General features: G+C 34.5%; 1 protein-coding gene across 1 annotated transcript; it reads right to left on the bottom strand.

Moving 5' to 3' along the window:
* Positions 1-4,680: 4,680 nt before the first annotated feature.
* On the bottom strand, positions 4,681-10,959 carry LOC133181143 (uncharacterized). The gene is made up of 13 exons (XM_061315683.1): positions 10,950-10,959; positions 10,017-10,118; positions 9,508-9,719; positions 9,175-9,322; positions 8,968-9,066; positions 8,186-8,299; positions 7,882-8,093; positions 7,644-7,788; positions 7,341-7,442; positions 6,601-7,236; positions 6,457-6,516; positions 5,489-5,542; positions 4,681-5,342 (listed from the first exon to the last, which is right to left on the bottom strand). The coding sequence occupies exons 1-13, from the start codon at positions 10,957-10,959 to the stop codon at positions 4,681-4,683; spliced, it is 2,556 nt and encodes an 851-aa protein (XP_061171667.1).
* Positions 10,960-12,359: the final 1,400 nt, after the last annotated feature.

Raw genomic sequence — 12,359 nt, 5'->3', positions numbered from 1 at the left:
CAAGAATGTTAAAAAGTTTACTAAAAATTAACTTGGCTGGTACAGATGTACGTGATCAAATCTACTGAGAAGTCCTTCGAGCTTCACAGGATTTGATCAGGTGACCAACCAAGTTCATTTCTCAGTGAACTTTTTAACATAGTTGTTTATTTCTTACAATATACCTTTGTCACCTGCATATGGGGTTTTTGTCTCCCAGTTGATTTGATACGCAAGAGCATGCTCTACTTATGAACAATTTCTAAAACGAGACAAGCTATTGACAAACAAGTTGATGAAACAGTTTCGTTTGAAGTCATCATTTCACAAGTTATATGGTCGATATAATGACACTGTCAGCAAATACAACCTATCATTAAGTCAAATGCTGACTGACATTTTTCATTTTTAATTGCTAGGCCATTATTTACACACTGAATTGTCTACTGATCTTTCCGTTTTTCCCGATCATGACAAGAAACACATGGCGGGCGTGACCGGTCGGCAGGGGATGCTCACTCCTCCGTGGCGCCGTATACCACCTCTGATGATTTTGGAGGTCCGTGTTTGCTCTGCTCCCGTTTTGTGTTGTCTGAATGGACTTTAAGATTGGATGCTGTTCGTTATCTCCATATTTCACTTATTCAAATCTGATCAGGTTTTTCTGGCTGTCATTGTTAGATATTGAGATATTTATGCTGCATGTTGAGAGAGGGTGGTAGTCAAAGTCATTTTACTATGTAAATTCGAGTACATTATACTGAAAATCCCAGCGGGTTTAATTAGATCACTTTTTTGATGCCCCTTGCTTAAGAAGGTGTGTTTTCATGCATAATCACCATTTTTAAATCCATGTTTGTTTAAGGCTGAAGATGTCGACAGTCGGGATTTCGGAAGTTTAATTTATCTGTTTCTAATGAGATATATAAGGTTTAATTTTTGCAATTTTCCGAACCAAAATAAACTTGACTAAGAAGAAAAATTATAAAATGCCTGCCAATCCCCCCTTTTCGAAATATACGCAAAGTTTCGGATGATTTTACTTAAAGAAACTTAACGTAATTACTTTGGTGAATTCCTTTTAAAATGGACAATAAAGTATTTTAATTAATGAAATATTAGTAGTTGTATTCTCCATCACAATTAATTCATTTTCGAAATTCTAAAATATCTAGCAGGTAAAACTATCACAAGATGTTAACATCGATATACAATGTACAATTTTTACCCAATAACGAAAAAAAGAAAAAAGGCTTTCTTTTAAAAACATTTTATTTTATGCAAAGGATGTTAAGCGTATTTGTTGTAGTTGGTCCAATTTCACACCTCATCTGAAAAACAAAATCAAACGAAAAATGTAACCATCTATTTGCATACAATGACATTACTAATTCGAAAAATTTTAAAACTACTTACCATTTTTGAAGATCGACCTAACATGTGACAATAAAAATCAAACGTCATGAATGCTTAAAGTCTTTAGAATAAAGTGCAATACGACTTCATATATTCTGTTACAATTGTGGGGAAAATGCTCGATTTTTCACGTTTGGTTTTTAAGAGAAAAAAGTATTTAAACATGGAAAAGTAAGCAATCCAACCAGGTTTATAGTCTCAGAACAATTAAATATCTAGTTTTTAAATGTCGTTATACTGAATCTGGAAGCAATGGTCTAATCTCCTTTAGTTCTACCCAAATCATCAGATCCTTATTGTCCAACCCTGAACCTGACAAGCCAATGCGTTTCAGTCTACATTCCACAGTCTTAATTTATAACAATTTTATTTCAAAGTGAAACCATAATAAATTAGTTATTTTAAAAGCTCTTATTGCGATAACTCTTAAACAATACCTCGTTTTGAGAGAAATACATTTTAAACAAGTCACTGCTTGAAAGTCTTCTTTTTGGGTATCATTTTATTAAAAGATATTAAAAAAGGCAGCACTCTTAGAAAAAATTCATGACCCTTTTACTCAAGTAATCTAATTGCAGTTGATAATAAGTGAACCTATGATTATCAATACACAGTCTTCTTCACGTTCGCCTGGAATGAAACTGATAAGGTGATTTTTAGTGAAATATGATTCATAAGTGCTAATTAATTATGGTAAAAAGTTATTTTAGACACAGAAGTTTGCAAGAATCATAAACTTACCTTAAATATTCCATCGCAGAAATATTTCGAACAGGCTGTCTTTCGCGTTTTGCGCAAAAATAAACAAATGTAGCAAAGCAGTTGAAAGAAGGAAATAAAAGGAGAAGCAATTATTTTGTAAATCAAAATCAAACAAACATTATTTTGTAATCAAAATATGCAAAGTATATTAAAATCATTGAGATCAAGAACAAAGTAAAATAGAAATCTTTAGCTATAGAGGAACATGGGCCACAACCCTCACCTGAGTCACCTTCCCTGTTGTTCTTTAAAAAAGAAACATGTTTTTGAAATCTTATTGTTGGTAAACTTTCATAACATGTTTTTGGCCCTACCTAGCCCTAAGGGGTCATGACATCACAAAAACCTGAATCCAAACTTGGGAATGTTTCAGGAACAAGAGGGGAAGATCCTTTAATATGACCGTTACGGTAAGTCAGTCGGTAGAGCACTCGTTCCATGATCGGAAGGTTGTGGGTTAAAGCCCCGGCCGCGATTGACCTTAGTCGATAAATAAGGTACCACTGTTTCTTTGCCAAGAACTCGGAACTTTAAAATGAAAGTTGTGGGTCTTTCAGATGAGATCTTAAAATTCGAGGCCCCGTGTCATGGTAGCCGTTGGCACAATAAAAAACCGTCGAGGCTCAATGCTCCTAAGTGTCGAGTAGGTCTAGATGTGAAGCCCTTCACCCGTATATGGTGACGTCTCTGTATGAGTGAAAAATTCTCGAATGGGACGTAAAACAACATACAATCAATATAAATATGATTAAGAAAGACTCATTGTTCCTGAGAAGAAGAATTTTTGAATAAATTTCCTAGTGTACCTGCAAAAGGTAAAACTTAATTCTCGACTTTAACCCCACCCTAACCCAAAGCTCATTAATTTTAACAAATTCTCATTATTCAAACAACTTCGGAATGTTTTCAAATTGCAATTATTTACTATGGCACTGCTTAGATTTTCCTCTATTAATTTCCTACATATTCCCATGCATCTACAAAGAACTACGCACGCTAACTCTCGATTCCCGCCTACATTTTAAACCATTTAATTCAATACTAATGATAATTTGGCCATTAAAACTTTTTTAATGCAAAGAAAAGTTCAATGGTGATTGATTGATAATTTTGATACCAATGTCAAATAGTTAATTACTCTGAATTTCTGCTCTTTTTATAAGGGGGTAGACGATGTTTTTCATTAAAATCAAGATTTAAAGCATTACCAGATTTTAAAATATTCTTGAATATGGATATATGTCCCTTAAAGCTTTTCATTTGTATAACCCATGTAAAATTACTCATGTATTATTGACTTAGTACAATTTTTTAGTTGAAAACCCCTTTGAAATTGATGATAAAATGAACAGTTTTACTGTTTTTGTCTGTAAACATAAGTTCCCCCGTGAAACAACTAAAGCTTTGGTATGAATTTGTTAAATAAAGATTCAAAATACCTGTAAAAAGGAATTTGCCGTTTTCCATTGATTTCTACAGTGAGAAACACAAGTTTTATCAAAAATTATAGAGTTATCTCTCTTTGTTTTCCCAAATAAGTCATGTTATGTGAAAATCCATAAAATCCATATATATAGATAGATAGATAGATAATCCAAACATGTTAACTTTTGACATGAAGGTAGCAGCAAAACAATACTATCGTTCGCAGTTCTTTGATCCTTTATCATCCTAGCCTACCCACGGGGAATTTGAACAAGCATGAATCTTTTAGAAGGTTTGCTTCTTCATATGTCTAATCATGGACCTAACGTTCTTGAAAAAAATGTGAAAAGTTTACAGACAAATACACGACAGACGACGGACAGGCAATACCAGAACTCTTCGATCAGAAAAGCTCACGTGAGCCTTTGGCTAAGGTGAAATAAAAAACCTCTTGGAAAAGTAAAGAATACATCAATAAATAAACATCTCATTATATCAAAGATTAGTGGATCATATATCTTACATATCTTTAACATACATATTTGTATTGTGCTTACTGTTATTGTGTGTTATTTTATCAGAAGTACCCGATATAAATGGTTGCTGGGAGGGCATCGCCCATGGTATTGTCAAATCAACTGCAAAATACATTAAATAAAATTAAAGACCAACAGAAAGTAAAAGATAAAACTAATTCACTTATTGGTTCAAAGTTATAAAACACATACGTGTATAAATTCTAGTTTTGATAATGTTAACGTTACAGTTGTACATGTATTTGCATTCATTAATTGCTTTCAAATTTAACTACTTGAACTGGAACCTCATGGATAGAACATACGCAAAATAAATGATAAGTAAATAAAACTGTCTTATTCATTAGAGCATGTATGGATGCAGAAGTATGGGTGAAGAGTATCGCAGTCAGTGCTTAAGACATACACATAAATAAGAGACTACCACACACTGACACTGTGCAAGTAATGTACAGAGTTACAGTTATTTGTACCCATTCCTTATCCCTTCTCTTAGTACTCCTTTTTGATACAGAGAGCCCTAATGTAACTCCACTCCAAAAGGCAATTATATAAATTTTAGTTAGAACTTTAGCAAGATACATCCTTGTCCGATTAGAGAGTCACGTGATGCAGACCACGTGTACAGATTCCTAACATCCATTTGTGTGGAGGAATAAGTGCTGTTTGGCGCATTTGCTATATACAGGGGGTATACAGTAGGTTGATCAGGGTTTGGTAATTTGATTGAATGAGACATGAATACTTTTCCATCCAAATAAACTATAAAGCCGTCTTTTTTGTTCCAAGAAACTTGGTAAATGTGCCATTCTCCAGCTTTGATATTCAGTTTCTGCTTTGCAGTCCATATATAGTTATCTTTCTTTGTAGAGCAATACAGGTCACCGTGCCAGAGGTATAGAGCCAGACCGCTGGCTCCAACCTGATCCCCTCCGCTTGAGAGTATGTAACGCTTGTCCGTGGAATTCATGTCCTTTAGTTTGATCTCTGCACTCAGTGTAAACCCATGATCACATTTCGTCATATCTTGGATACATTCTAGTCCGTAATTCGGCAGTTCAACATACTGGCCATCTTTGTGGAGTTCCAGAATTGCTCCATTTTGCTCAGGCGTTAAATGTGGTTTGCCAAAGACAGTAAAATTATATGATGTTTCCTTCAATATTATTGAAACTAAAATCCAACGTCTGTTGATCACAGGAAGGAGTTGTAGCTTGGCCTGTACTCAATCAAGAGTTAGTTGTTATATTAAATTTTACACAACGCTGCAAATATGATGTAAATCTAATGGATCTGGAATTTAAGAAAGTAAATAAATTGAAATTCTTACAGGAATCACACACATGCATAAGTTAATAAAAATGTCTTACTTGTAGAGCCAGCCGTGGTTGCACCAGCTTGTGTTGTCGTGCTTGGTAAAGTTGCTGCAAAATAAAATTGTGGGAATGTGTGTTACTGGGTTAATATAACTGTTGGGTGCTAAATGTCACAGGTGGTGAAAAATTAAGTTTCGATCGGGACACAATACCAGGGTCTCTGGCATACCCTTAATAATTACTGGGCTATTGAGACACGACATATTGACCAGTATTCACACACCTATTTACCCGACGGTGTATTATACCGGTAGGTGCAAAATGAAATGATCTTGATGATACTCATTTCTCAAGGATACTAACAATGCCAACTTTTAGATAAAATACGAATGTTTGTCTTTTTTAGGCATAAAATTTATAGAAGATTAAACGTCTTACATTTTTCATCTTCGCTAGCCAAGGGTTTCTTATACGCTACTCTCCTCATAAACCATTGGCATACAGTGCTGAAAAAAGACGGGATTGTTTTGTCAGGTGATCATGATTTTTGCACAGATTGCGTCATCGACAAAAATAAAAAGCGTATTTTAAAAAAAATTGTTTTTAAAGATAATTAACAAGAAGGTATTGAGTTATGTTAATTTGTTATTTAAACATGTAAAAATGCAAATCTACACAGTATAGATTCTTAATCACATATTTTGCACGTTGCTTTAGAAATTGGATGACACCATATTGCTATTCATAGAATGGCATGTTATCTTACGGATCATTGTTTACTTGCGTTTTACATTACCGATATTAAAGAGTCAAGATATATCCCGAACGCAAATATCGTCATTTACAAAAAACAATTGCTGATTGGTCGAACGATGTCGATCAACTCCAATCACAACTTGAGAAAAAAAATCCCAACTTTTTTTAACACCGTATGCCAAGGGCTTATGAGGAGAGTAGCGTGTCAGAAGCCCTTGGCTAGCGAAGATGTACATTTTTATGATCATACAACCCATGATTCTTACTTGTTTCTGTTGTAGTAGACACAGAAGTTGTTGTCTGTTGTGCTGTGGTTGCTTTAGGAGCTAAGATATATTAAAGAAAGTGTTTTAATACAATTCTTAATCTCTCTTGGACAACATAACAAAAATCATACAATCAGTACTCACTAGTAACCAATCCATTAAGCATAAGATTATCCCTATGGGAATCAAACGTTTGCACACCACTGACGGTCATAGAAATGGACACCTGAGGATGATGATAGCCGTGCCCTATTGTAAGTGGCAAGACCTGATGAGCTAAAGTTGGCTGTGGTCGGCTTACAGAACCAGCTAGATTATTATCAATGACAAGTAAAGACCCGGATGTCTTGCTCCAGGAAAGCTCAATCTTGTGCCAGACATTCAAGCTCAGTGTATTCGGGACCGTTACGATCCACTGATTGGATGATGTCGTTACAACAAAATGTAGTGTATGACTTTTATAAAAGAGAGCTATTCCTTTGTGATTCTGTAAGTCTCCACCACTGGATACAATGTACGTGTTATCAGTGAGTTGATGAAGATTCACATTAATCGTAAGCGTGAAACCAGAAGAACATGTGTCAATGTCCTTAAGACAGGCGTTGAATCCAGTGTTGTTGACTATGATATAACTGTTTCCTGTCAGGCTTATTGCCTTTCCGCTGTCACTGTTCACTAGGGTTGCAGTTCCATGAATGTTTAAAGTAATGTGCAAGTTTGTGTGAATAACATGTTGTATGATTTGTGTAAATCCCAAGTTAAGGTGTACCATATTTGAAGCTGTAAAAAGCGAAAAAATAAAATTTCAAAAACGGTTCTAAGGCTTCAAATCTTTTTTCTTTCAAAAATGCAAATCCTATTTCTTATTTAGAAAACAAACTTACTCTGTTTATCACAGCTGTCCCCATAGAATCCATGAGTACATTTGCAAACATTAACACCCATACATGTTCCTCCGTTCTTACAGAAATCTTGACTACAAAGAACTAAAATATAAACAGAATGTTTAAAGTTTATAAAACCATCAGAAATATTTTTAAACAGAAAAAATGCAAATACTGCAATAAATATGTATTCTTTATGTGTTCTCTATATAAAAAATATAACTTTGAAAAAAGGAATGTTTATACCAATCAATAGCTACCCTACTGACAAGATTTTCTTTCATGTAAAAGCAGAAGTTCTACCTGCTGGATCACACCCTACGACTTCCATTCTAAAACAAGCCGAACTATGGTAAGTTTCGGGATAAATTCTTATAGCATCTGTGACGATGTATGGATTCAGTCCGATATTGTAGTATAAAGTAGAGTTGAAAATTGATGGAATGTGCTAAAGAAATTAAAAGATATTACCTCAGAGTGCATCTCAATTTATTATTTTTGATATATCAACTATCAAAAGTATAATATACAGAGTGTATACCTCATGATAGCTATGCAACTCTCTAATGGGGCCCATCGCAGAGATGAATTTCAGTTCAAATGTCTCCATGTACATGCTAGGATATGTGTGCGAATCTTTTTGACTGGGATGAAGAAAATTTAGACCAGACACGGCCATAGGTTTAGTAAGTCTGACCTCAAGCCAAGGATGATGATCACTGGGCGCTGGACACCAGGCTCCGTTGTCTTCTCCTGTATGGTTCATTGATTACATTTAAAATTGTGTGTAGGCAGAATATAAAGGTAAACCTTGTATAAAAAGAATATAAACAGTAATATTTTACCTGAGCAACAGTTGTAGCGGACCTTATCTTTTGATTTCCCTGTAGCTGACGATGACACAGAAATCATACTATCTGTGATGGCCCCGCTTGCCAACCCAAGGGCAGTCTTACACACTGTAAAATACTTATTTCAATTCTGGGTTTGTGGATTTTAAGTGCATAGTATACCTTGGTAACGTGAAAGATATCTAATCATTCAATTGTGCTAAAACTTCATATTCACTTTAAAAATACTCACCAGAATTTGAAACTGAAATAGTAATGATAGTTGAATTGAGTTAACTGTGTAATAATTAAATGTTTACTGGAAAGAAACCCTTTAAAATTTGCTTTAGGACTTTTTTGGATATATTTTATTAAATTCCATTAATTCTGCCGTTCATCCTACATACTAGTCATGTTAACATCTACAATGACGTCAATAAACTGTGAAAGGACTTAAGTCAACATTTAACATTAGCTTATCTTATGATTATTAAACAAACTTTTTTAATGTGTGATTGTATTTGAATAAAAATGGTCTTAGGACCAGTTTTCTGATCGAATGCCTTTCTTTCGTTTTTACAACATATCTTTGCGTTGTATTTTTTTATCTTCAACATATTATAAGAGCACACTAATTTCATGCAAGTATATATCAATCTTAATGTTATATTTTTAAACTTCAACACATAACAGCATACTAATATCGTGCAAAAATATATCAATTATACCAATAGCTTTTATATTAAATTTTTGTATGATGATTTGGATAGATGGATCTAAAATGAGTGCTTCCTTACTCAGATTTTCGCATCTTGCTCCGTTGTAGTTGGTAGGGCATGCGCATTGATTTTCAGCGATACACTGACCTCCATTTAGGCAGGTGTTGGGACACAGGGCTAAGTCAAGGTTAAATAAAAATTGAAAACTATATAGACTTGTTTGGTTTTATATGTTGCATTGTCTATGCTTTCGATCAATCAATGTGAAGGGGATGTTAATCTTACCCTCATAATTGGTGCATCCTAACAGGTCAAATCTTAAACATGGACTTTTTTGGAAAGTGAGAATGTTGATTCTAAATTTGGTAACAACGAGTCCAGGATTTATTGTAATGATTGTAGAAACTGTGTCGTCTCTGAGAGCATCTATAGGCTACCAATAAATAAATATTAACAAATCAAGAAAGGAAATCATTTCTCTGTGTACCAATATAAAAGTTTCTAGATGTTCTTGTTAAAGTTCTTGTAAAAAAAAGTCTTGATTCTCATTGCTGAGACCTAGAATTAAAAGAGTTGAAATATCTTTCTAAATCATTATACAGAACTATGCAGCTTTACCTGTGGTTGAGTTGGGTCAGATGAAACATACTGAAAAGATGTTGATCCCTTCAACATAAACTGTAACGATACAGACATTACATAACCCTCGTGGGCATCTTCTGGTTTTTGAATAACAAGCTCACGTATTCCTACACCTTGATCAAAGTCCACCTCAATCCAGTTATCTGTGGTGTGTGAATTACCACACCATCCTCCTTTTTCTGTTTTACCTGATGCATTTGAAGAGAGCTACATACTAGTATTTTGTTTCCATTAGAATTTTTTTTATTACAATAATTTAATTAACTTATTATGCATTATGTCAGGTTTTAAATGGAAAGGTTCCTACTAATTCAACATTTCTCTACTTACTAGCTGGGTGAAGATTAAGACATATATATGCAGACTTTAAACAAAATCCACTCAATAGTTCACTTTAAGGCTATAACTATTTGCTTTTTACCGTACTTCATGTACCACTGATTGTTGGTGTAGATGTAATAAATGAACTTGAACTTGAAACTCACTATTACAACAATCAATTCTGGCATTGGTAAGTTTTCTTGATGATGGATTGGACGTTTTGATCATGGACTCTGTTATGCCATTCCACATGGATGATTTACACACTGAAATAGAAATGAGTAACATATGTATGATATAAATTGAGAGGAAAAAATATAGTCATTAAATGACTTATAATAATTAAAGCTTATAAAGATCATTTACTTTTGATAGTTAGCCACTGAAGTATATAAGTTACATGTATGTAGTGGGCTACAAAAGGAAGTTTGTGTCCCCTACCTCCTTAGCATTATTTCCCTAATAAAATTTAAATTATTCTCTCACTATCCCCAAAAACAGCTAAGTAAAACGTTATCTGGGGAAAAGGGAAACCCCCCCCCCCCACCAATTAATACCGATTTTATAGATGCAGCATAGTATTGTTGCTAATCAGAAATACTTAAGACCTCATTTACAACAATGAATCTTTTTTTCTTTGCATTTGTATATAGTCATGATTACAACTGACCATTCAATAATTTAAGCTTTAATGTTGCTATGAAATATCTGCATAAGCATCCCAAACCAATTTTGACGAACATCTATATTTTTCAAACCTGTATAGCTGTTTGTGCATAACGTTTCTCTTTTTTACCTTTTCTGTCGCAAACAGAACTGCCTTTGTTTAAAATTTCCACTTTATGCCAATTAATTTTCCATCTTTTAGCCCTCAGGCACTTGTTTTGAATCCCTACTTATTTACTTATCTTTACCACAAGGTATCTAACTCAATTTCAGGCACCCCCACTTCAAGCCAGTATTTTATCAATTTATCAATCATTAACCTACTTTAATAAAACATAGTTTGCTTCAAGATATTGTTCAAATATATTGTTCTAGACGTCCTTGAGCAAGCCTCTTTAATGTAAACCACTCATTTATTCCTCCAAAATTACCTCTCAACATATTAAGACTGTAGACAGGATACAAGAACTTCCGGTTATTGGTATAGTGTAGGATAAAACCAGAGACTTCCGATTTCATTCTGAAATCTCGGGAAATATCGGGAAATTCCGTCGACAATTCAGTGTGTAAATAATGGTCTAACAACTAATATGAGAAAAGTCAGTCAGCATTTGACTTAATGATAGATTGTACTTGCTGACAAGGTCACTGTATCGACCATAAAACTTACTAAATGATAACTTTAAACGAGACTGTTGATATTCTTGTTTCATCAACTTGCTTGTCAATAACTTACCTCGATTTAGAAATTGTTCATACGTAGAGAATGCTCTTGCGTATCAGTTGAGAGATATAAACCCCAGGACTGGACAAGATTATTTATAATTGAATTAATTGCATTTACTACATAATCAGTAGATCCCCACCCTTACACCAGAAAATCTGACCCAGGGGCCATGAAATACATTTCTGGAAGAAGAGCACCCTTGCTCATCATAGCAATACACTTAGCTTCTTTGCTTTATAACCAGGAGCAGAATATTTTCAAAGAAATGCATTTTCACTTTATAATCAATAGAGCCCCCTTCCCCTTTACCAGAACCCCCGACCCTGGGACCATGAATGTCACATTTTTGGAAGAGACACCCTTGCTTATCATAACTATGCACTTTGTTTGTTTACATAATACCAAGGAGCCGAGAAGGTTTTCAAAGAATCAATGCATTTTCACTATATAATCAATAAAGCCCCGCCCTAACACCAGAACCCTGATCCAGGGACCATACACTCATAATTTTGGAAGAGGCACCCTTGCTCATCCTAATCTTAGTTTGTTTGCATAATACCCAGGAGCATGGAAGAAGATTTCAAAGAATTACTACATTTTGATTATATAATCAAAAGAGCCCCGCCCTAACACAAGAACACCTGACCCAGGGGCCATAAAATTCACACTTTTGGAAGAGGCACTCTTGCTCATCATAACTATGCACTTAGTTAACTTGTTTAATACTCAGGAGCATAGAAGAAGATTTTCACTATGTGATTTATATAGCCCCGTCCTAGTACCAGAACTCCCGACCCTGGGGCCATGAATTTCACAATTTTGGTAGAGATTTCGATGCTTATTACAATCATGCCAACTGTTTGATTGCTAGATGTCCAGAAGTAAAGAAGATTTTTAAAGATTGCATTAGTTTTTATGATTATAGTCCAATCCTTCAGGCCCCGGGGGGCAGGGACCATGAAATTCACAATTTTTGTTCCCCTTCATCCCTAGATGCTTCTCGTATATGTCAAAATTGGTTGGAATTGGTTAAGCGGTTTCAGAGAAGAAGATGAAAATGTTCAAATGTTAACGCATGAAGAACGACGACAGACAAAACGGATAGCAATAGGTC

The sequence above is a fragment of the Saccostrea echinata genome, unplaced genomic scaffold (assembly GCF_033153115.1).
Source record: "Saccostrea echinata isolate AGI-Se365-2 ecotype Australia unplaced genomic scaffold, CSIRO_AGI_Sech_v1 ptg000008l, whole genome shotgun sequence".
Classification (NCBI taxonomy): domain Eukaryota; kingdom Metazoa; phylum Mollusca; class Bivalvia; order Ostreida; family Ostreidae; genus Saccostrea; species Saccostrea echinata.
The sequence above is the reverse complement of the archived record's forward strand: the minus strand, read 5'-3'. Positions and strand labels throughout refer to the sequence as shown.